A 26,641-nucleotide genomic window follows, 5' to 3' on the forward strand; every position below is an offset into this window, starting at 1 on the left:
TTAATTGACCACCTTTTTAATTTTGACCAATTCAAATTTTTTACAAAATATAAAACCCATGCAGGAAATCTTTCGCCAGCCTAGAATACTTTTCTCCCAGGCCAATATAAATTGAAGTTAGTGCATTTATTGTTAGTTTTTTTTTTTTTTGCTGAGCAAAGAGCAGCAAAGCATAATAAAAATCAGGCATTCCACACCTCACAATCACCCCTTGCGTTCATACATCAATGGACAGGAGTGTTGTGCTCTCCACACATTTCACAAAAGGCAAAATTCAAAAATGGACAGTTTACCTTAAAAAAGTAGAAACATATTCAATTTTATGAATATAAACTTTGTGGTAAAGTATGTACAATCCTCATGTATAGTTAGGGAAGCATTGGAAGGGACAGACATCTGCAGTAAATTTTGACTGGGCATAGTCAATCAGCATTACCCAATTACACATATCGATCGTGACATTTACGTAAGTCAAGAGGCTTCCAGAGTGACAGATCTTTCATGCAGTTATGCATCATAGAGAGACAAATATATAGTTACATATATATATGTACATATTCAAAGTCCAGCTTACCACATATACACATGTTATCAGAAGTGGGCAGATTACAAACTTTCTCAATTGAAAAATGAGAATCCAATATAAGATCTTTATCATTGACACCTATAAAAGATTTAGCACCTTTTCAGACATATTACCCCTGGCACAACAATGTGATGGTTTTGTAAAGCAAAAGTTTTTGACTTTAAGTGAGGTAGCAAAAGCATTAGGAAGTAAGCAGAACAGAATCACGCAGTAACTGGTGAATAAATACGTGGTTGTATAGTGTGAAAGCATTGGCTTTGCCGTGCCTTTACCTGTGATGCTAGAATTAATGCAAAGCTCTATCAAAAATACTTAGCATCATGTAAATCAGAAAGTAGATATACTCTAACATGTTCAATATACAACATTCAATTTTCATTAGCAAATGTAATCAAAGCCTCTAGATTGGCCGTTTGTTCTAGAGAGGCAAAATTGACCTAGTACTGTAACAGAAAGAAGAATGTAGCCTAGACTATGGAGGAAGAAACATGGCTTGAAGTATGAGAGGCAGAGCTGCAGTTGGTTAGTGATCTTCACATAGCACAAAATAGTTGTGGAACTTGTCTGCTACAAACAATCAGAATAGAAAAGCATATGCCTGTTCAAACCAGACATAAAGACATTCCCCCGTGTTTCATTTATCTGATGCTGGAGAGCCCTTACACCGAAGACTGGTCCCAAACCTAAAGCAAAAGTAAAAACAGATTAGAGATCAGTACAGTTTAGTAGGGACATTTAAAAAGCACATCCTGTAATGATGAGCACAAACACAAGCTCCAGCAGGGAAATAATTCTAGCCAAAGGGCTCAGAATGGGTTAAACAAAATAGGGATACCGCACGGGTCTCCTGTTCTGATGCTTACCAGGTTTTTGCTGGTCTCTGCACTTTACATTCACAATCTAAGTTCCCTATCAGTAGGTCTCTGGAGTGTGGGAGGAAACCGGAGTAACTGGAGGAAACCCACGCAAACACGGGGAGAACATACAAACTCCTTGCAGATGTTGTCCTTGGTCGGATCCAAACCTAGGACCCCAGCGCTGCAAGGCACCAGTGCTGACCACTGAGCTTGCCCGCATAGCTTCTTTTATTTTATCCACTCTGAGCCCTCTGTCAAAAATTGTTCTCTGTTGGACAACTCCTTTAATAAATGTTTTAAAATCGATAACATAATAAAAACTTATGAACTATTGTACAAAGAGCCCAACAATTGTTTCCTACGCAACCAGACAGGTTGGCTTTCCATTCTGGCGTTTTGCCAGTCTTAGACTGTATGTGGTGATTTACGGAAGAGTTACGTATTTAATTATTAAATATGTGAAACCCGACAAGAAATGTCCTCTATTTCCATCTATGTACATTATATAAAGTATATGAATAATCAGGACAGAGCTATGTACTTTATTATACCTTATTGACTTGAGAAAGTGGCGTTCTTACACCTCCTGCAGGTACACGACCTCTGCTGCCATCTTCAAATAATCTTCCAGGTGACCTTTCCCTTCTGGTGCTTAATAACCTTCCAGGAGACTTTTCTCTTTCCAATGGCCGCCCAGGTGACTTATCCCGGCGCATCTCTGTCCTTCCTTCACGATACCGATGTGGTGTACTGGGTTCACGTACCAGACCTTGACCTTCTCCTGGTACTGGACTGGACGCTATTCTCTTTGTTATGTGATCATTGTAAGAAGGAGGGCCTCTCTTGTTGGGACTGCCACACAAAAGAAAAAGCTGTAACTATCCCTCAATGACCCTTTATAATGTGTATGCTCATAATATACCCTCATTCTATATAGCTGTCCAAAGCAAATGAACCTCACCTTCGTGTAGTGGATGGGGCACGATGGAGATCGTTAGCGTTATCTTTCACCAGATTGCCCTTACAACAGATCACTCGGAGCTTGTCCTGGTAAACTGATGCCAGATAAATGGCTCCAGAAGAGATGGCTGGCCCCAAATAACGTGGGTTTGGAATATCCAGATGAGCCCTGGCTGGAGCACTGCAATATTATGCTGTGTTGAGTTTACAATTCTACATAATTATTATAAAAAGTATACTGGTTAAAGAAGAGGCCTTACCCAAGAGCAGCACGCCCCTGAATCTCAATGACTTCCAAGGAGTTAAAATGAGTCACAAACAAGTAAGGTTCTCGGTATGCTAAAAGAAAACAAAATAGAAAACCCAATGCTGTAAAATGTACGGGCCTTTTATGTAGACACCCGACCATCTTAAAATAAGAATCCTATCCAAGTAACAATTCCTAGTAAAACTAGGCAATGCTTTGATCTTTATCAGCCTATAATATAAAAAGGCTATGAACACGCTATCAATAAACCTACCAAAAGCAAGAGGCAACCGGCTCCATTTTAGATCATCCGTTCGACTCCGTCTTCCATATGAATCAACAAACACACCAAACTCTAAAAAGAAAACACACAGTGTTTACTGCACTCTACAGTACCAACAGCATAATAAATCTAAAAGAAAAATTATTTAAAGCAGACTGTTACCATGGAAACAGAGGAGATACTCCTCCCTCTGTCCTGTGCTGTTCACCTGCATTATAGCAATGGGGAAACTGTTGGATGAAGACGCAAACACAGCAGAGGCCAAGGAATGGTCATTTTTATCCAGGAATTCTAAAAAAAAAAAAAAAAAAAAAATACATATTAATGGTCTTGCGAGTTTGCCCATCTATTCAGTTCATAGAAACATAGAATGTGTCGGCAGATAAGAACCATTTGGCCCATCTAGTCTGCCCAATATATCTGAATCCTATGAATAGTCCCTGGCCCTATCTTATATGAAGGATAGCCTTATGCCTATCCCATGCATGCTTAAACTCCTTCACTGTATTTGCCGCTACCACTTCTACAGGAAGGCTATTCCATGCATCCACTACTCTCTCAGTAAAGTAATACTTCCTTATATTACTTTTAAACCTTTGCCCCTCTAATTTAAAACTGTGTCCTCTTGTGGTAGTTTTTCTTCTTTTAAATATGCTCTCCTCCTTTACCGAGTTGATTCCCTTTATGTATTTAAAAGTTTCTATCATATCCCCTCGGTCTCTTCTTTCTTCCAAGCTATACATATTAAGGTCTTTTAACCTTTCCTGGTAAGTTTTATCCTGCAATCCATGGACCAGTTTAGTAGCTCTTCTCTGAACTCTCTCTAGAGTATCTATATCCTTCTGGAGATATGGCCTCCAGTACTGCGCACAATACTCCAAGTGAGGTCTCACCAGTGTTCTGTACAGCGGCATAAGCACTTCACTCTTTCTACTGCTTATACCTCTCCCTATACATCCAAGCATTCTGCTGGCATTTCGTGCTGCTTTATTACATTGTCTTCCCACCTTTAAGTCTTCTGAAATAATTACTCCTAAATCCCTTTCCTCAGATACTGAGGTCAGGACTGTGTCAAATATTCTATATTCTGCCCTTGGGTTTTTACGCCCCAGGTGCATTATCTTGCACTTATCCACATTAAATTTCAGTTGCCAGAGTTCTGACCATTCTTCTAGTTTTCCTAAATCCTTTTCCATTTGGCGTTTCCCTCCAGGAACATCAACCCTGTTACATATCTTTGTGTCATCAGCAAAAAGACAAACCTTACCATCGAGGCCTTTTGCAATATCACTTATGAAGATATTAAACAAAATTGGTCCCAGTACAGATCCCTGTGGAATCCCACTGGTAACATGACCTTGTTTTGAATGTTCTCCATTGACTACAACCCTCTGTTGTCTGTCACTCAGCCACTGCCTAATCCACTCAACAATATGGGAGTCCATGCTCAATGACTGCAGTTTATTGATAAGTCTTCTATGTGGGACAGTGTCAAAAGCCTTACTAAAATCTAGATATTGCGATGTCTACTGCACCTCCACCGTCTATTATTTTAGTCACCCAGTCAAAAAAATCTATAAGATTTGTTTGACATGATCTCCCTGAAGTAAACCCATGCTGTTTTTCATCTTGCAATCCATGGGATTTTAGATGTTCCACAATCCTATCCTTTAATAGGGTTTCCATTAATTTGCCTACTATTGATGTCAGACTCACTGGTCTATAGTTCATCTAGTAGTCCTGGGGTTATCCTATGATTAATGTAAAAAGCATACATTATATCAGAGATCAGCAACCTGCGGCACTCCTGCTGTGGTGAAACTACAACTCCCAGCATGCACAATAGCTTGGCTGTTCTTGGTACACCCACAGATGTGAATGGTGCATGCTGGGAGCTGTAGTTTTACGACAGCTGGAGTGACGGAGGTTGCTGACCAGTGCATTATACAGTTCATGACAACCTCTTTCTAACAAAGCTAGAACCAGCCCTGTACCTCACATGGATCCAAATCTCCCACAAAAATCTTTATTCTCTGGCCCATTAAAAAGGTACATGATATACACTATAGTGAAGGTAATCATCTTATCGGTGACTGTAGTTGTGAGTTATAGCCTCCCTCCTGATCCTCAGCTATGTTATGTGACCAACTCTCTGATCTCCAACTGACACAGAACAGGAAGTCAGTTTCTTTATTCATTCCTATGAGACTGACATTGAGGATCCCATAGGAATACATAGAGAAATTGGCTTTCTGTCAACATATAAGATGCTATGTTATTTGAGAGATTACCTTCACTACAATGTACATCATGTACCAAAACCAAAAAACATTACTCTGTCCTCCTTCTCCTTGACCTGTCCTCCTCCTTTGACACTGTCGACCACTCCCTTCTGTTGCAAACTCTCTCATCTCTTGGCATCACTGACCGGGCCCTCTCCTGGATCACATCATACCTCACAGATCGGACATTTAGCGTCTCCCACTCTCACAGCACCTCCTCGTCTCATTCCCTCTCTGTTGGTGTCCTGCAAGGCTCTGTCCTAGGACCCCTGCTCTTCTCTATCTAGACTTTTGGCCTGGGACAGCTCATAGAGTCTCATGGCTTTCAGTATCCCTCTTATGCTGACGACACACAAATCTACCTCTCTAGTCCAGACATCACCACCTTATTATCCAAAATCCCACAATGTCTATCTTTTATATCATCCTTCTTCTCCTCTTGCTTTATAAAACTTAACATGGATAAAACAGATCCATGGCTGTACACTCTCCCCGGTCAACCAAGTCTGCTGCCATGGAGTGACCTTGGATTCTGCCCTCTCCTTCCAACTGCACATCCAAGCCCTTTCCACCACCTGCCGCCTCCAACTCAAAAACATCTCCCGCATCCGCGCTTTCCTCAACTTTGAATCTGCAAAAATGCTTGTACATGCCCTCATTATCTCCCGCTAGACTACTGCAACATTCTCCTCTATGGCCTTCCATCTTCCACTCTCGCACCGCTCCAATCTATCCTTAACTCTGCTGCCCGACTAATCCACCTCTCACCCTGTTACTCCTCTGCCTGTCCCCTCTGCCAATCCCTTTACTAGGTCCCCATTGCCCAGCGAATTCACTTCAAAGTACTAACAAATACATACAAGGCCGTCCACAACCTGTCCCCTCCCTACATCTCTGATTTACTTTCCCGATACATCCCCACAAGCAATCTCCGATCCTCACAAGACCTCCTTCTCTCCTCTCCTATCATCACCTCTTCCCACAATCACCTTCTAGATTTCTCCCGTGCATCCCCCATACTCTGGAACTCTCTACCCCAACATATCAGACTCTCACCTACAGTGGAATCCTTCAAAAGAAACCTGAAAACCCACCTCTTCAGACAAGACTGCAAGCTACAGTAACCCTGCTGCCTCTATACCGCCATGACCAGCTTCACCCTCACCTACTGTGTCCTTCTCCCATACCATGTAGATTGTAAGCCCTCACAGGCAGGGCCCTCTTTCCTTCTGTACCTGTAACTCGTCTTGTTTATGCTTAGTGCAACTGTCTGTGTTATGTATGTATACCCCTTCTCATATGTACAGCGCCATGGAATGAATGGCGCTTTAATAATAAATAATAATAATGTACCTTTCTAATGGGCCAAAGAATAAAGATTTTTGTGGGAGTGGTTCTTTAATCACACGCTAATAAAAAAAAAAGTATTTAGATCCAGGTGCTGGCCCCTTTTCATCTTTTTAGCTGTCAGTTCCTAAGCTCTTCTTCTGTCATCCAAGATGGCCATTCTGCTCTTAGACTACCTAATGCATTTGATAGCCCAAGACACTTCTTGCTGCCCTTAGACTGGCCACCACTGCTCGGTGCTGACCAATCCAAGAGCAGGGCTGGACAAGTATGAAGTATCTTGGGTTACCGATGCACAGTGTGCATCCGATAGTCTGAGAAGTGGTCATCTTGGATTAAGAAAAAAAGTCCAGATTGGCGGATCAGCAGCTAAAAAGATGAAAATGAGGGCACCGTGAAATTTGTTTTGAACCACAGAGTCACTTTAATTTTCTTTGCATCTGGGAATTAGTCACCATGTAATTTCTCACCCTCCAGAGTATATTGCTTCATCTCAATCTCATAAAATTTGTTGGTTCCAATGATGATGCTGTAGCCAGTAAAATAGATGCAGCTGCAGGGCTCTGATGTCTCAATTTCCTGAAGAAAAACATAATTTTAAATATTAGGCTGGAATTTAACCAATAATCAAAATTTAGGGAGAGAACATCATAAAATTCACACATACCTTTCTAATGCAAAATTTGCTGAGGCTTTCGTTATATCGCAATATCACAACTTTATTCAGCATTGCAGCACAAATGCATAATCCATTCTCAATCTAGAAAACAGCAGAGGATCATTAAATAAATAAAAAATCTCAGGCATAGGGCCCATTCACACGACCGTATGAATGAGCCCGCATCTGTTCCGCAGTTCCCATTAATTTCAATGGGGCTGCAAAAGATGCGGACAGCACACAGTGTGCTGTCCACATACGTAGTTCCATTCCGTGGCCCCGTAAAAAATGTAAAGCATGTCCTATTCTTGTCCGCAATTGCGAACAAGAATAGGTATTTTCTATCCGCATCCAAACATCTTTTGCAGACTGGATGGGGAGCTATTCATTTCAATGGGGCCACAAAAAATGCAGACTGCACAACGTATGCTCATTCCACAGTCCCACAAAAATAAAAAACTGGACGTCCTATTATTGTCCATTTTGCGGACAACAATGGGCATTGTTACAAAAAATTATACAACACAAAGTATGATTTCTTGCTAATGTACCCTAATAAAGGGGTTTTCCAGGTTACACAGACTGATGACCTAACCTTAGGGTGCTTCCAGACATCCCAGCTATCATGCATTTTAAGTGCGAAAAAACCACACCAAAAAAATAAAACTTGGTAAAAAAAAAAAAAAAAAAAAAAAGGTAAACTTACAGAAACCAATCTGAAATACAGGGTAAATTAGAATACACAAGCACTGACTCCATATATGGACATACAGCGCGGGACACAGGAAGAGGCTGCATCGCATCGCTGACATGGAGGTAAGTAGAATTTTTTTTTTTGTTTTGTTTTTTAATACCTGACTGTTAATGCAATGGGGGGGGGGGGGGGCACTTGATACTGGCACATAGGGGAAGGGGGGTTGGCACCTGATACTGGCACATGGGAGGGAAGGAGAGAGGCACCTGATACTGGCACATGGGGGGGAGGGGGGTTGGCACTATGATACTGGCATGGCACATGGGGCGGAAGGAGAGAGGCAACTGATACTGGCACATTGGGGGGGGGGGGTTTGGCACTATGATACTGGCACATGGGGGGTGGGAAGGAGAGAGGCACTTGATACTGGCACATGGGGGGGGGGAGATGGCATTATGATACTGGGACATGTGGGGGGGGGGGGAGATGGCATTATGATACTGGGACATGTGGGGGGGGGGGGGAGGCACTTGATAATGGCTCATCTATGGGGACACTTACTGGCACATTTTTGGGGGGCATTATGGGGGACACTAGGCCGGCAGCCTATCAGAGGCCGGACACTGAGGGCATTTACTGGGGCACTATATATGGGGCATTTTATACTGGTACATTATGGGGGGCACTAGCAGGAAGGGGGGAGAGGAGCACTATGGGGGAATTTACTGGGGGTACTATATACTGGCACATTATGGGGGCACTATGGGGACATTACAAGGGGGTATTTTTTGCACTGTCACATTATAAGGAAAATTATTACTCCTGGGGGGGGGGGGAGGTATTATGGTGGGCTTTAGTACTCCTCCCCCATGGTATGACCCCCTAGTAGCAGCACCAGCCTCTCCCTGCTCTGCTATCCCTCTGCCCCTTCTCCAAATCCTTATTATGAAATCTTTCTCATTAGGATAAAGCACAACATCAGCTCCGCCGAGCCCCCGGCCAAAGTGTGGAAGTGGCGTCCGAGACCCCCAAGGGCCAAGCCAAGTAATTGTAAGTGTTCATGTGAAATATGTTCGTTATACACATATAGGATATACTGTGCCACACAATATACAGTATACCTCTACACTGTGCCACACAATATACCTCTACACTGTGGAGTCTGTTCTTTAAGCACCATTGTTTTGTGGCGGTGGAGAGAAAATAATCTGGAAATGCCCCTCCCGAGACCAGGCTCTGACTGCTAGGGGGGTCTGCTGAGCTAACGGATGCACCACCATAGCCCCCATATATGGCTAAAAAATTGCGGGTGACACCATTTTCTACCGCACCGGGTGACACCAGCGACACCATTTTCTACCGCACCGGGTGACACCAGCCCTAGCAACGCCACTGGTTCAGCTGACAGCTAACAAAGAAGATATCCAGATAATGATGACCAATCCTCAGCATAGGTCATCATTATCACATCAGCGGGGGTCCCAGCACCCCCCACCCCAATCAGCTGTTTCGGGGTGATGCAGCTCTGGTGAGCACACCCGGCTCCCGGACAGCGCCGTACAGTGTATAGTGCCAGTGCTTGGTACTGCAGCTCAGCCCCTTTCACTAGCCTGCAACTAGGCCATGTGATCGATGTACGGTGATGTCACATGGCCTAAGAAGAGGATACGGCACTCACAAAGTGCCAGCCTCTTCTAACAGGCTCCCAGGTGTCGGACCCCCACCAATCTGATATTGATGACCTATCCAGAGGAAAGGCTATCAATATAAATTACCAGATAACCCCTTTAAATGTATGGTCAGCTTTAGATAAAGTAATATCAGGGTTGTACAGCCATATGGAAACACATACAAAATCTGCTGTACTATACACAAGGTCACTTACCTTTCCAGCAGCAAATAGATGACAGCCTTTAACAGCCTCAAACACTGTGAGAGCTACCTCTGGCTGTGCTGGCAGATGGGCCTGGGCCAGGGACTGCTTCACTTTCTTCACATCAATTAAGCACAATGCACGTTCTTCTCCTAAAAAATGATATATAATGACGGCTTACATGAATAGGTTATCTGTACTTATAGCATGCAATAAGCATGGACCTAAAAGGGTTTTCCAAGACATTATAACTGATGACCTATCCTCTGGATAGGTCATCAGTATTTGATTGGTGGGGGTCTGACACCCGGGACCCTCGCCGATCAGCTGTTTTGAGAAGGCACCAGCGCTCCTGTGAGCAGCACGGCCTTCTCGCAGACTACCAAGCACTGCGCAGTATATTGTAAACCGGCTATGCTTGGTATAGCACTCGGCACAATTCACTTGCATGGGGCTGAGCTGCTCCTAGGCCACATTAACATGTCATCACGCGGCCTAGGAAAAGCTGGGAGAAGAGACCCCACCAATCTGTTACTGATGAGCTAAAAAGAAAAAGTAAAAAATAAAATAAAATCTCTGAAAACCCTTTTAACAATGAATAATTTCTCATCTCTAAGGATAGGTCTTCAATATTAAAAGCCCGGAGAACCCCTTTAAAGAGGTATTCCAGGACTGACTTGGTCCCTGCCTGCACTGCACTTCAGTCCCCACATGTAAACTTTCAGCATAGACGGGGTCAAGTGTGCCGCCACAGCCAATGACCCAGCCGTGATGTGCTGTTCGGGACAAGTCAACGCTTAAGCAGCGCAAGTGACTCCATCCATTCAGGAACAGAAACACACAAGCACAATGAAGACTGCTGGGGACCCACAGAGCCGGAAAAAAATCAGTTAGCATGCTTCCCTTCACAGGTTCGGTGGGGAGAAGGGGGTGCAAAAAACAAAACAAAAACACAAGTCAATCCTGGACAACATGAGAAACCGATAATGCATTTTAATACATGTGTGAAGATGTGAGGAAATAAAGTTTAAAAGACTGATGCCTGCAGTGATGCCATGTGTCATACACTGTACAATGTTGTCATTGTGTGGATACAAATCCTAATGACGTGAACATTCATGTGGCTGGTGAGTGGGAACCACATAAGGACAATAATGAAGCATCACGGCACAAAATAGAAGGCAATAGGCCAGGGGCATAATAAATAATAATATAATAATATTCTTTATTTATATAGCGCCAACATATTCTGCAGCGCTTTACAGTTCTGGGGTTCATATACAAACAGTCTTAAAAAACAGCAACAGACAAGTCAATAATTACAACAAGAGGAATGAGGACCCTGCTCGCAAGAGCTTACAATCTATGAGGAGATAGGGGTGATACAAAAGGTAGAAGTGCTTGTAATTTACAATGGTCTAGCCATCTTGGGAGAATAGGGGAGCAGATATAAAGCTGCATGAGCCGGTCAGCAGCTAATATATAAAGTGCTTCTGAGTGCGGTGGAGGAGTTTGATGGAGGATCGGGTTCAGGGAATGATAAATGGGCTATGTGGAGAGGAGTTAGACCAGGGGATGTGATAGACCACCCTAAAACAATGTGTTTTTAGGGAGCGACTAAAACTGTATGCTGTTATTTAGCCTGATTTCTTGGGGTAGGGCATTCCAGAGAACGGGTGCAGCTCAGTAGAAATCTTAGAGCCGGGAGTGAGAGGTTCGGATTATTGTGGAAGTCAGTCATTGGCTGAAAGGAGAGCATGAGTAGGGTGGTAGACAGAGATGAGGGGGAGTGCAGCACTGTGGAGAGCTTTATAGGTGAGGACGAGCAGTTCAAATTGGATGCTATAGTGTACGGGTAGCCAGTGCAATGACTGTCACAGGGCGGAGGCATCAGAGTAGCGGTTGGACAGATAGGTGACCCTGGCTGCTGCATTAAGAATAGATTGGGGAGGGGAACATCTGGTGAAGGAGAGGCCAAGTAATAGTGAGTTGCAGTAATCGAGGCGGGAATGGATCAGGGCTACAATGAGAGTTTTTGTTGTTTCCATAGTAAGAAAGGGGTGGATTCTAGAGATGTTTTTAATGTGCAGGCGACATGAGCGGGAGAGAGATTGAATATAGAGGGTGAAAAAGATCAGTGTCAAGAGTCACCCCGAGACAGCGGGCGTGCTGCCTAGGAGTGATGATGGTATCGCACACAGAGGGAGATAACAGGTTTGGGTAGGTTAGTAGATGGAGAGAACAGAATAAGTTCAGTTTTTGAAAGATTTCGTTTCATATAGAGAGAGGACATAATGTTAGAGACGGCAGAGAGACAGTCACTGGTGTTCTGTAATACAGCAGGGGAGATGTCAGGGGATGAAGTATATAGTTGTGTGGAAACCAAATCTGCTAATGGTCTGTCCAATTGGGGCTGTGTACAGAGAGAAGAGGAGAGGGCCTAGGACTGAACCCTGAAAAACTCCAACAGCAAGAGGGAGAGGTGAAGAAGCAGAGCCAATGAATTATACACTGAAAGAGCGACCAGAGAAATAGGAAGAAAACCAGGAGAGGGCAGTGTCCTTTAGGCCGATGGATTGGAGCATGGTGGTCTACAGTGTCAAAAGCTGAAGAGAGGTCAAGGAGAATGAGCAGAGAATAGTCACCGTTGCATTTTGCTGTCAGGAGGTAATTTGTCATTTTGGTGAATGTAGGGTGCGGAAACCAGATTGTAGTGGATCAAGGAGAGAGTGATAAGAGAGATAGCCGATGAGGCGAGAGTAGACCAGACGCTCCAGGAGTTTAGAGATGAAGGCCCCATAGCACAAATGGGAATCCAGTTTATTATGACTACTTCTATCAGCAAATTGAGAAAAGCACACCGTGATGCCACAGTACAGGCATAATGTACAAAACAATGTTAAAATACAGGAATAAGGTACACGGTGAATTCCCAGTAGAGGTATAGTGCACACTGTGGTGTCACAATACAGAGATATTCTACTCAGTGATGATACAATGCAGGAATAATACAATGATACGGTACACACATAGGGCACAGGGAAAACACAGAAAAAGGTCACTATGTACCTGTTTACTCACAGCATAGTAACAAACATATAACAATGAAACATGTAGATATAATATAGTTAAAATAGCCTAGGCTACTAAACTCCCGTTCCAGGTCTATTAAAACGTAACATTTATTTCATTTATTAAAGATAATATGAATCGGGAGAAAAAAAGGAAAACTTTAAAATTATAGGTGCTGTTTGGACTCAAGCGGCAGAGATTAAGGGTTACTTCACCCATATATCCTGCCTCATTCTTGTGTGTCCATCTTTCTTTTGTTTACTGTTAACAGCAGTCGTTTATATATCTAGATAGATCGCATATATGAGGACTACCTGTCAAATCACTATTGAATATTTGCTTTATATATCATTTGTCGCGACTCTCCACCGCTTATAAGTCAAAGTGCGGTGAGTCTGCAGTCACTCCCCACTGAGACACTTAGTCCAAAATATAGCTCCCCCAACATGTTTCACCACTAGATGTGGCTTCTTCAGGGGAATGGACGCACAAGAATGAGGCAGGATATATGGGTGAAGTAACCCTTAATCTCTGCCGCTTGAGTCCAAACAGCACCTATAATTTTATAATTTTAAAGTTTTCCTTTTTTCTCCCGATTCATATAATCTTTAATAAATGAAATAAATGTTACGTTTTAATAGACCTGAAATGGGAGTTTAGTAGCCTAGGCTATTTGAACTATATTATTTAGAATATCCCGGGTCCCAAGGGTCCTTGAAACACAAATGTAGATATAATGCACACATGAGGTACAACAGAGGAATAATATAGTGTTGCCACAACAAAGGAAAGATGCATGGCGAGGAGATAATGCACACAGCCCAGGTAAGAATGGGGGTCATTCAATTATTCAAGACTCTACATATCCTACATTACTAACTGTACCACATGTTTGAGTGGATATGGGCCTTAATTGCTAGGCCCCATAGCAGCTACTTTGTCTGCTATCCTGGTAGTTATGCCCAAGCATTAGGCCTAGATCCCTTATATCTTCTAAATCTTGACCTCTTTTAGCTTCACACAAGATTAACACACTAAAAAACGTAATGGCTTGAGAATGCAGTCTTAGACTTTTGATGGTAAAGGGCAGAATTTGAAAACTTAGATTTTTAAGAACACCACAATAAAAACACCATTGTTGAATGTGCAGCTTGACACACGTAACGCGCGCGTGGAAGAAAGTCGTCACGTTACCTGCTATAAGTAGGAGTTTCTCCAGCTCTTTCACAATATGAACCTGAAACACGGCCCCGACACCAGGAATGTGAGTGAGAGAATTCTTTAACACATTCAGAGCATAGAGGCCTTCCTCGGCACCGACCAGAACAATCTGCAGTCAGACACAAAGATATTTTGTATGAGCTCTTTTTGGAATAATCTAGTAAATAACTAAAGCAGAAAGTACAGATAATGCACCATAGAATTAGGATGTGTCAGTTGCAGAGAGAGCAGAGCCTCTAAGAGTAACGACAACGCCCCGTTGCTCCTAGAGGCTCATTTGCATATATTAAAAGATCATTTTTCTCAGCAATGCGGGCACATATGGACACGGGACCAAGCTGCCAAGTGTACATGTAACAGGTCGGCCTGTTTCACAGGTACAAATCTGCTTTAATTACAAGCAATTGCAAAAGTATCCAGATCCAGGTGCAGGTTTGAAAACTGTAGAATAGTTTTCGTGGGACAACCCCTTTAAGATGAGAGTTTAATCAGTATGGGTATACTCCTTCCATATTAGATGTAGAAGGTATTAGCACTATTCCACACCGATACCTACCTGCTCTGTCAGAGGTATAGTGCAGTTTATGTCCAACCGGTCTTCTCCTTCCAGCTTCAAAAGGGAATTTCCAAGCAACTTCTGTGATAGTGAAGGAAAAAATGGCTTAACCCCACAGAATACTAGAATATATACAAGCATATATATCATTCAGGAATAGGATTTTAAAGAAAAAAAAACTTCCATGCTACATTTTACCACTAGGGTCGGACACAAAGTGACAGGGACACATAAGGAGAGTGATTAACGTAGCAGCTAGTGTAACAAGAGGCAACAAACACAACAGACTTGTATCAAGACCATCTGTGTGATAATTACCTTTTCTACAAAACATGTCACCTCCACAATACCCATCCTGATGTCATGAAAAGAGCAACACACAGTTATATACTAAACTTGTACAAGGGGGCAGCAATTAGAAGCAATCACAGAAATCTAGGCTGAAGAGATGTGGCACCCAGTAGGAATACCTGTGGCTGTACACACACTCGTCTTTACGCCGCCATTCTAGTAGCAATCATGTGATTTGCGGGACGTAAGACCGTGCATGATCTAAAGTGTAGGCTTGTAAATATCAAAGTCTTTGAATTGAAGGGCTTGTCTAGGATAAGAAAATTAGGGGTTCTGCTTCCCCCCTTAAACAGCGCCACTCATATCTATAGGGTGTGTGTGGTAATGCAGCTTAGACCCATTTACTTGAATGGGGCGGGGCAACAATACTAGACAAAGCTCAAGGTGGTTCTTCTGGGGAAGAACAGCCATTTTTAGTAAAGCTGAGTAAAAACCTTTGCTAGAAACATAGGGGCACATTTATTTAGACCAGCGTGTCCCCCACTGCTCTCAGTAATGTCCCCCACTGACCCCAGTCTTTATTCACGGGCCCCAGCACTGTTACTGTACTTCATGCCGAGCCCTGTCAGAGCGCTCATCTCCCCTGCATTACATGCACTCCAGAATATACCGCTGCCCTACTAGGCTCTGCCGGTCCCCTACGCACTGTTTATATCTCTGTTTATTTTTGTCTAACTTCCTGCCGCTCTGCACTGTGGGTCCCAGCGCAGCGTGGCATCACGTGCTTTCAGCCGACTCTCATCTCCGCCGTGACTCCGCCCCCTCATTGTTATTCCGCCTCCTGCCGCACATTACCACGTCCTCTATGCATCTGCCCCCCTTGAATCATATTCCGCATAGTTCCCATGCCTCCTTCATTGTGAACAACACGCCCTGCCCGGTGACGTAACTGGACCGGAGGGGCGTGGCTTAGCGCAATTTGTTGCCGCCGAGGTACCGTCCCTTCTAGCGCTCTGCATAATGCCTGCGGCTGATGGTTACATCACCGGGCTCCCTGCAAAGCGGCTTCGCTCTGTAGAAGTGCTTGCTGTGTAATGTGTTCATAAGGTACAGCCATTGGTTATAATAGTGACAGACCACAGGAAATACTTACATGTAATAATAAGAAATTAGTATATTAAAGGGGTTTTCCAGGCTCCTGATATTGATGACCTCAGGATAGGTAATTAATATATGATCAGTGATGGTCTGACACTCCGCACCCCCACAATAAGCTGTTCCCAGCAGCCTCCGGCACTTGAACTAGCACTTTGAATGAAATAGGAAGCGCAGCTCCATTCAGAGTGCAGTGGCCATGCCAGGTTACGGCAACTCAACTCCCATTAACTTCAATGGTAACTGAGATGCAGTAATCCAACATGACTATTACACTGAATAGAGCTGTGCTTCCTTTTCCATTCAAAGTGCTGCAGGGAACTGCAGATCTATTGGGGTGCGGAGTGTCAGACCATCACCGATCGGATATTTATGGCCTATCATGATGACAGGTCATCCATAGCAGGAGCCTGGAAAACCCCTTTAAAGGATAACTGTCATATTTTTTTATTTTATATAATTGGATTTGTTTCATTACTTTTACATTAGTGCCCTAGTTTATACTTTTGGCTAGGTATTAAATTACCAAGTAATTCCTGCATGTTCGGTCCTTCCTCTGGCATTTTAGCTTTGCCGTTAAAAGAGCATTGCTAGGTGTCCTCCGTCTCCCAGCTTTTTCATACAGAAGTCGGAGGACGTAGAAGTGGGCAGTCCCGCACCCTGCGTGCTCGCTCCCGTCTGAACCCAGAAGAAACTACCTGCATAGAGAGCTGTAAAAAACGTTCTACTAGGCATTACACCAGGTACCCAGCCATAAGTGTAAAAAAAAGGAAACATACATAAACATAAACCCCTGCACTGACGTTCAGCAGCGCGGCTCCGATCCCCTCAGTGAGTGTTGAGGAGATCGGGCCGTGCTGCTGTGTTTTTGAGCCCCGATCTCCCCTTTAGGATGGCCGTGCCGGAGAAAATTGTTATTTCAGACAGGAAGGCAGTCCATCCCCCCACCCCTCCTCTAACCTGCAATTGAACAGGATGGCCGAGCGGTTTAGTAGATTGTCAGCTGTAACATACAGCTGACAATCTACTGTAACGGCCAACATCAGTGGATGTCTGCCGTTTAAACCCTACCTTGCGGCGGTCAGTAGGGACCGCTGTATGGAAGGGGTTAACAGTGAGGAAGCTCCCCCGTCCCCCCTCCCAGCGCTGTGGCAGCGTCCGGATTCCTCATAACAGAGGGAGGGAGATATTTTTATGTGTCCAGGCTGAAATAATGCGTAGCAATACAGCCACTTGCTAAAATGTATGGGGTCTCAGGATGAAGAGGGCGTGTTGAAGTGTGGACAACTCTGATTGGTTGAGTTGAGGCAGCGCGTTCCCGAGATTAGCACAATGCATTCTGGGTAGTGAGGGAAGATGGGCTTAGCCTCAGGGTGAGGGCATCGTAGGCCATCTTGAGAGGAGAGGCAGAATTAAGTTTGGTATGGACCAAGAACGGTTGGTATGGATGGAATCTTCTTAAATATGGGGTATGTAAGAAAAAAATGAGTGATTATGGATTATCACCTCAGTAGTAACTACATATGCGAAAATTTAATTTTGAGTTAAAATATGACAGTTATCCTTAAAACGAACATTCTCACACATTAGCAATCCTACTAGTGTCTTTGCAGCTAATATGAACATCTAACATATTACACACAAACACTGAGCTAATTGACAATGACAGCAGAGAACATAATGAAGATAATTCCTTTCATACATGAAAGAAAAACCAACAGAATTTTTACTAATTTCCACTACATAAACTGTTGACTACATTTGGAAATGCTTTGCTTTCTTTATCTTATACTGATCTGAATTTGGCATAGCCTGGCAAAAAAAAAAAAAAAAAAAAAAAAAGAATTCTGGCAATTTTCGGGGTTTCTTTTTTACGGCATCCAACTGTGCAGTAAAAAAATACTAACTTTATTCTGCAGGTTATTACAATTATGGTCATACTAAATTTATACAGCTTTTTTTTTTTTTTTTTTTAAAGGGAACCTGTCATCGGGATTTTGGGTATAGAGCTGAGGACATGGGCTGCTAGATGGCCGCTAGTACATCCGCAATACCCAGTCCCCATAGCTCTGTGTGCTTTTATTGTGTAAAAAAAACCGATTTGATACATATGCAAATTACCCTGAGATGTGTCCTGTATGTGAGATGAGTCAGGGACAAGACTCATCTCAGGTTAATTAGCATATGTATCAAATCGTTTTTTTAACCAAATAAAAGCACACAGAGCTACGGGGACTGGGTATTGCGGATGTGCTAGCGGCCATATAGCAGCCCAAGTCCTCAGCTCTATACACAAAATCCCAGTGACAGGTTCCCTTTAAACCATCTTTTTATTTAGTTTTTTTTGTACAATGATATAAAGCAGTATTGTTATAGATCATATAATACAACATTAAAACATATCATAACCTATGTATTCCCCCCTATCCCTTCCATATCTCAGATGCAGCGAATTTACAGTGAGAAGACCTATCAGTAATGCAAAAAGAGATATAAGACGTGTAAGTAAGTCCGTGGGTTCTGCCTATTTATTCAAATAAAATAAATAAAATAGAATATTTTAGTTTGCTGTTACTTGAGTCATTTCTTGTCTTGTTTTGTGTGTATGTTATACCATGGGTCTGATGGTCCCAATTTGGAATACCATTCTGTATAGAGGAATGGGCAGATAGTTGCTACTATTTCTGATTCAGTGAAGAAGGTCTCCACTTTTTAAAGAAGGAAGTTGTTAGAGTCCACCTGCTGTACTCTGTCTCAATGCGTTCTAGCGTCAGACATTTTGTCATCTGTTGAATAATCTCCTTCAGTGGTGGAGCATTTGGCTTGAGCCAATAAGGAGACATCTTTTAGCTACCAATATAGCCACATGGTATGCTGCTGCAAATTTATTTTTACCTTTACATGCATGAAACAAAAGAGTCTCTGGGTTCATTGGGAGTTTTATGTGGCCTTTTGTTTCCATCAGGGATAGGAAGGACTGCCAGAAAGTTTGATAGATATGTAAATTAACCTGAGTTGAGTTCTGTCCCTGACTCATCACATATACAGGACTCATCTCAGGTTAATTTGTATACATATCAAATAGTTTTTTTTTTACACAATAAAAGCACACAGAGCTATGGGGACTGGGTATTGGGATGTGCTAGCGGCCATCTAGCAACCCATGTCCTCAGCTTTATAAACGAAAATCCCGGTGACAGGTTCCCTTTAAACTCTTCAGGACACATGCCGTATCGGTATGGCATGTTGTCCTGGTACTTAAGGACACAAGACGTACCGGTACGTCATGTGTATTTCCGATCACCGCCGCCAGGCGGGCCGTGATCGGAACAAGGTGCCTGCTCAAATCATTGAGCAGGCACCTTGGCTAAATGTGCCGTGACCCCCCCGTGTCGGCGATCGCTGCAAACCGCAGGTCAATTCAGACCTGCGGTTTGCGGCTTTTACTTGCGGTTGCGGCGGGCGGTGCCATCGGGTCCCCATGCGGCTGTAGGGGGGACCCGATGAAATGGAAGGCAGCGCGATGCCTAAGGAAGGCATCGCGCTGCCTTCCGGTGACGAGCCTGTGAGATCCAGATCCCCTGGATCTCACAGGCAGGAAGCTGTATGAGTAATACAGTTAGGGCTGAAACGATTATTCGAATAACTCGATTAAATCGAGTCAAAAAATTCATCGATGCAGTTTCCCTGCATCGAGTAATCGTTTACATCACGTGATCACGGAGCGGGAGTGAAATTAAGCGTCTCACTCACCGCTTCCGTGTCCTCCGGAGGCCAGAGAGGCACTGAGGCAGGACTGAGCCGGCCGGCCGGCACAGCGGAGGGAGGAGGGGGGAGGAGGAGGAGGAGGGAGGAGGGAGTCTCTCCCTCCCCACTGTGCGCGGCTGCTGCTGAACACCAATGAGGACAGAGTAGGAGGAGGAGGGGAGGGACTGTGGCCACTGCGCCACCAATGAATGTGCCGGCCATATCCCACAGGGTCCCCCTACTCCTCCCCATCATTGGTGGCAGTTTGCAGTTCCGATCGGAGCCCCAGCAGTGTAATGCTGGGGCTCCGATCGGTTACCATGGCAGCCAGGACGCTACTGAAGTCCTGGCTGCCATGGTATGTTAGTGAGCAGAGAGCAGCATTATACTCACGTGCGCTGTGGCCGCCGGTCGCTCCTTCTCATAGGTCTGTGCGACGCATTGCTAATGCTGTAAGCATTAGCAATCCGCCGCACAGACAGAAGAAGGAGCGACCGGCGCCACAGCGCACGTGAGTATAATGCTGCTCTCTGCTCACTAACATACCATGGCAGCCAGGACTTCAGTAGCGTGACTCCTGGCTGCCATGGTAACCGATCGGAGCCCCAGCATTACACTGCTGGGGCTCCGATCGGAACTGCAAACTGCCACCAATGATAGGGGGGGAGGAGGGGGACCCTGCGGCCACTGCCACCAATGATTAATACTGGGGAGGGAGGGGGGGGGGTTGCGTTACCAGAGGGGGCAGGCAGATCAGAGGCTGGGGGGAGGAGGCAGATCAGAGGCTGGGGGCAGGCAGATCAGAGGCTGGAGGCAGGCAGATCAGAGGCTGGGGGGAGGCAGATCAGAGGCTGGGGGGGAAGCAGATCAGAGGCTGGGGGGGAAGCAGATCAGAGGCTGGGGGGGAGGCAGATCAGAGGCTGGGGGGGAGGCAGATCAGAGGCTGGGGGGGAGGCAGATCAGAGGCTGGGGGGGAGGCAGATCAGAGGCTGGGGGGGAGGCAGATCAGAGGCTGGGGGGGAGGCAGATCAGAGGCTGGGGGGGAGGCAGATCAGAGGCTGGGGGGGAGGCAGATCAGAGGCTGGGGGGGAGGCAGATCAGAGGCTGGGGGGAGGCAGATCAGAGGCTGGGGGGGAGGCAGATCAGAGGCTGGGGGGAGGCAGATCAGAGGCTGGGAGGGAGGCAGATCAGAGGCTGGGGGGAGGCAGATCAGAGGCTGGGGGGAGGCAGATCAGAGGCTGGGAGGGAGGCAGATCAGAGGCTGGGGGGAGGCAGATCAGAGGCTGGGGGGAGGCAGATCAGAGGCTGGGGGGAGGCAGATCAGAGGCTGGGGGGAGGCAGATCAGAGGCTGGGGGGAGGCAGATCAGAGGCTGGGGGGAGGCAGATCAGAGGCTGGGGGCAGGCAGATCAGAGGCTGGGAGGAGGCAGATGGAGAGAGGGTGGTTAATGAAGGCTGCAGGCACCACCTTGGCATGTATAAAGTTATTGGTTTAGAGAGGGGTTAATGAAGGCACCTCCAAGGTGCTTTCATTAACCTCTTCAAACCAATAACTTTATACATGCCTAATGCCAAGGTGCTTCCATTAACCCCTCCAAACCCAATGGGCATGTATAAAGTTATTGGTTTGGAGGGGTTAATGGAAGCACCTTGGCATTAGGCATGTATAAAGTTATTAACCCCTTCAAACCAATAACTTTATACATACCTAATTACGTACGTTATTTTAAGTAGCTTTTTCTTATTAGATTACTCGATGAATCGAGAAATATAATCGATAGAATACTCGATTACAAAAATATTCGTTTACTGCAGCCCTATACACAGTGTATTACTCATACAGCCAATGCATTCCAATACAGAAGTATTGGAATGCATTGTAAAGGAATTAGACCCACAAAAGTTCAAGTCCCAAAGTGGGACAAAAAATAAAGTCCCCCCCCCCCCCAAAATAAACAAAACCGTCATTTTCGCCGCGTCCGTATCGTCCGGCTCTATAAACATATCACATGACCTAACCCCTCAGATGAACACCGTAAAAAAAAAAAAACTGTGCTAAATAAAAAAAATAATTTCACCTTACATCACAAAAAGTGTAATAGCAAGCGATCAAAATGTCATATGCACCCCAAAATAGTGCCAATCCAACCGTCATCTCATCACGCAAAAAATGAGACCCTACCTAAGATAATCGCCCCAAAACTGAAAAAACTATGGCTCTCAGAATATGGAGACACTAAAAACATGATTTTTTTTTTTTTGTTTAAAAAATTATATTATTGTGTAAAACTTACATGAATAAATAAAAAAAAGTATACATATTAGGTATCACAGCGTCCATAATAACTTGCTCTATAAAAATATCACATGACCTAAATCCTCAGGTGAATACCGTAAAAAAATATAAATAAAAACGGTGTAAAAAAAGCATTTTTTTTGTCACCTTACATCACAAAAAGTGAAATAGCAAGCGATCAAAAATTGACATGCACCCCAAAATAGTGCCAATAAAACAGTCATCTCACCCCGCAAAAATTATACTCTACCCAAGGTAATCGCCCAAAAACTGAAAAAATTATGGCTCTCAGACTATGGAAACACTAAAACATGATTTTTTTGGGTTTAAAAAAAGAAATCATTGTGTTAAACTTACATAAATAAATAAAAAGTATACATATTAGGTATCGCCGCATCCGTGACAACCTGGTCTATAAAAATACCACATGATTGAACCTGTCAGATGAATGTTGTAAATAACAAAAAATAAAAACGGTGCCAAAACAGCTATTTCTTGTTACCTTGCCTCACAAAAAGTGTAATATAGAGCAACCAAAAATCATATCGTCCACCTTATCCCGTAGTTTCTAAAATGGGGTCAATTTTTTGGAGTTTCTACTCTAGGGATCCATCAGGGGGGCTTCAAATGGGACATGGTGTCAAAAAAAACAGACCAGCAAAATCTGCCTTCCAAAAACCGTATGGCGTTCCTTTCCTTCTGCGCCCTGCCGCGTGCCCGTACAGCAGTTTACGACCACATATGGGGTGTTTCTGTAAACTACAGAATCAGGGCCATATATATTGAGTTTTGTTTGGCTGTTAACCCTTGCTTTGTTACCAGAATAAAATGGATTAAAATGTAAAATTTGCCAAAAAATTGAAATTCTGAAATTTAATCTCCATTTGCCAATAACTCTTGTGGAACACCTAAAGGGTTAACGACGTTTGTAAAATCAGTTTTGAATACTTTGAGGGGTGGTAGTTTCTTAGATGGGGTCACTTTTATGGAGTTTCTACTCTAGGGGTGCATCAGGGGGGCTTCAAATGGGACATGGTGTCAAAAAAAACAGTCCAGCAAAACCTGCCTTCCAAAAACCGTATGGCATTCCTTTCCTTCTGCTCCCTGCCGTGTGCCCGTACAGCGGCTTATGACCACATATGGGGTGTTTCTGTAAACTACAGAATCAGGGCCATAAATATTGAGTTTGGTTTGGCTGTTAATTCTTGCTTTGTAACTGGAAAAAAATTATTAAAATGGAAAATCTGCCAAAAAAGTTAAATTTTGAAATTGTATCTCTATTTTCCATTAATTCTTGTGGAACACCTAAAAAGTTAACAAAGTTTGTAAAATCAGTTTTGAATACCTTGAGGGGTGTAGTTTATAGAATAGGGTCATTTTTGGGTGGTTTCTATTATGTAACTATTTTTAGAGGTATTACTATGTATTATAGAAGTAGAGAAATTGAAACTTGGAAATTTGCAATTTTTTTTTACAAATTTTTGGTAAATTTGGTATTTTTTTTATAAAAAATAAAATAAAATTGTCTTCATTTTACCAGTGTCATGGAGTACAATATGTGACGAAAAAACAGTCTCAGAATGGGCTGGATAAGTCAAAGCGTTTTAAAGTTATCACCACTTAAAGTGACACTGGTCAGATTTGCAAAAAATGGCCTGGTCCTTAAGGTGAAATAAGGCTGTGTCCCAAAGGGGTTAAGCAATGCCTTGAACAAGGAAACATCTCACTTCCTGGAGCTCAATTCCCTCAGAGAGCCATATATTGTCGCCAGAATTTTTTTTGTTCTAGGAGAGCCCAGGAAAGGCCCAAAGGGATTAGGGGAAAACTCTGACAATAGATCTTTCGTTCTGGGGCGTATAAATGCCATCAGTTGATAGTATGCTAGGAAATGCTCTTTAGGCAATTGATATAGGTTTTGCATTTCCTGAAAAGTGTAAAATCTCCGCTCTGTTTGGTTCCAGATGTGTCTGACCGCATCTATACCCTTCTCTGGCCAAATCTGAAACTGTTTATTAATAGAGGTTGCCTGGAATTACGGGTGTTTCCAGATCGCCATTGTTTTAGATATGAGAAATGGGAGACCATAGAGTTTTCGGACTGCCTTCCATGCAGCTATTGTGTTACGTGATAACACGCTATGTTTTATCTGGGCAGGTAAGGCTGCATATTTAGTATGTAGAATAGCATTTACTCTCCAGGGTTTAGCCATCTCCCCCTCAATGGCCAATACAGAGTAGTGATACAGCTGTAAATTTATAAATTAAAACCTGGTTCAAAACAGAAAATGTGCTTTGTGTCGCCAAATTCTATGACCCATAACTTTTTTATTTTCCAGTCGGTGCAACTGTATGTAGATTTTAGAGGAATTTTGGGTGAATACAAATAACGAGATTTTTGTATAACTTACCAGTAAAATCTCTTTCTCTCTCTTCATTGGGGGACACAGAGACCATGGGTATAGCTATGACCTCTAGGAGGCGTTGACACTAGATAAAGCTGTTAGCTCCTCCCCTGGCAGCTATACCCCCTCCAGCATGGAGAGAGCTGCAGTTTGTGAGAAGCAGTAGGAGAAGCAAGTAAACCAACAAAACAATGTGGAACAGCAACAATGTCAAGAACCGAACCAGGTTCTAACCAGCAACAGCAACAACTATGGCCGAACAACAATACTGGGTGGGTGCTGTGTCCCCCAATGAAAAGCAAGAAAGAGATTTTACTGGTAAGTTATAAAAAAAATCTCGTTTTCTCGCACATATTCATTGGGGGACACAGAGACCATGGGACGTCCGAGAGCAGTCCAACAGGGAGGGGAAAACCACAGACCCATGAAGCAAGCCCGTGTAGTCAACTAAGAACTGCCGCCTGCAGACCCGCGGCCAACGCAGCGACCATCGATGCATAAGTATGCACCTGGCAACCGCTTGCGAACATGTGCAAGGAGGATTGGAACCACCTTACATTACTCTGCAGCCAAAGCGCGATTTCTCCTAGCCCGAGAAAACGCCCATCACTTTTGGGGAATGAGCCGTGACACCTAAGGGTGGAACTCTGCTCCAAGCGTGGTAAGCTGTAGCACTACCAGACTGAATCCAACGTGCAATCACCCTTTGGGGGCCACCAATCTCCAGCGATGAGGGTCCGTACGCCAAAGGGACTGGAGGCTGCTAATAAGTAGAGCACTGACAACGTCGATAATGATTCCCAAGGCACCAGGGAACTTGGAAGGCTGCCCAAGACGGAAGCGCCAACACCTGACCCATCAAGGGAACAAGGGCTAACAAAGGTCCAACCCTTAAAGTAGAAGGGAGGGAGAAAAAACCCAAAGTGAGGGGGGCGTCTTAGCTTCAGAGAAGCCTCAGAAGGACCTGCAGGTCCCAGAATAGATACTGGAGATGCAGACCTCCTGTTCCGAATAATAGTGAGGAAGACATCTGTCGAAAAAATACAAATAAAAAAATCTTCAGGAGATCCCTGCAGAGCAGGGAGGTCTTGCCTCCTATTGACACTAGAAAAAAACTGAAGCTCTCTCTCCAGGCTGGAGGGGGTATAGTTGCCAGGGGAGGAGCTAACATCTTTATCTAGTGTCAACGCCTCCTAGAGGACATAGCTATACCCATGGTCTCTGTGTCCCCCAATGAATATGTGCGAGAAAGTTTTTTTTTTTGTCTGGTTTTCTTTTAATATGATAAATGGGAAAAAGGTTGTTTTTGAATTTTTATGTTTTCACAAACTTATTAAAAGGGGTTATCCGGATTACTCTGCGATCCCGCGCAGAAGCCACTTCTGGAATCACATGCCTTACTTTGGACACGTGATCCTAGCCTGTCATTAGAACCTGCAGCACATACGCAAGTCTGAATCTCTGACTAGCGTTGTGGCAAGATATTCGGACTCACTTGTGCGCTGCGGGTTCTAACCCCAGGCTGGGATCACATGCCCAATGTACGGCAAGTAATCCCGGAAGTGGCTGCTGTGCGGTATCGTAGCGCAACCCGGACAACCCCTTTAAAGTTATTTTTTAAAGGCAGAAACGGGGGCGTGGCCTGACTGCCGATGTAGGAAGACGCATGGCGTAGAGCTCCTGGAAAAGAATCCTGATTTTCATGTCTGCTCACCTCCTGCCTAACTCCAGAGACAGCCGACTGCACACTGAAGCCTCCCTGGATGCTGGGGTATATCCTGGTGCTATCATGACCCGGCAGAAGCAGAGGGAAAAGGAGGGTAAAGACGGCGGCACGGACACTCCGTCCAAACAAGATGGCGCCGCGCAAGCTGCGAAGCTCACTGATGTGGCGGTAAAGCTGGGGAGGTTCGCCCGCACCCCGGCCGCCGCGGCTACTGATCCGGAGCCTGAGACTGCAGTGTCTGATGAGGTGAGGGGAGCGGAGCCTCAGCAGGCAATTACTTACGCCTCGATTGTAAAGCAGAGAGAGGGCCCAGCATTACTACCGGAGACGGAGCCTGTCCCTGAACCTACCATTGCGGACGTTTATAAAATGGTAGCGCAGTGCAGCGCA

General features: G+C 44.2%; 1 protein-coding gene across 3 annotated transcripts in view; it reads right to left on the reverse strand.

Moving 5' to 3' along the window:
- The window catches only part of CIT (citron rho-interacting serine/threonine kinase), a 153,399-nt gene continuing 126,758 nt past the window's right edge, over positions 1-26,641 (reverse strand). For all 3 annotated transcript variants that reach the window (XM_044275410.1, XM_044275408.1, XM_044275411.1), the window contains exons 38-48: positions 14,637-14,717; positions 14,054-14,189; positions 9,800-9,939; positions 7,230-7,322; positions 7,033-7,141; positions 3,096-3,224; positions 2,925-3,005; positions 2,664-2,742; positions 2,405-2,584; positions 1,995-2,295; positions 1-1,269 (exon numbers count right to left, since the gene is read on the reverse strand). In XM_044275410.1, coding sequence (XP_044131345.1) covers positions 1,246-1,269; positions 1,995-2,295; positions 2,405-2,584; positions 2,664-2,742; positions 2,925-3,005; positions 3,096-3,224; positions 7,033-7,141; positions 7,230-7,322; positions 9,800-9,939; positions 14,054-14,189; positions 14,637-14,717 — 1,353 coding nt within the window. In that variant the 3' untranslated portion in view covers positions 1-1,245. The remainder of the gene's footprint in view (positions 1,270-1,994; positions 2,296-2,404; positions 2,585-2,663; positions 2,743-2,924; positions 3,006-3,095; positions 3,225-7,032; positions 7,142-7,229; positions 7,323-9,799; positions 9,940-14,053; positions 14,190-14,636; positions 14,718-26,641) is intronic.

Source organism: Bufo gargarizans, chromosome 1, assembly GCF_014858855.1.
Source record: "Bufo gargarizans isolate SCDJY-AF-19 chromosome 1, ASM1485885v1, whole genome shotgun sequence".
Lineage (NCBI taxonomy): Eukaryota > Metazoa > Chordata > Amphibia > Anura > Bufonidae > Bufo > Bufo gargarizans.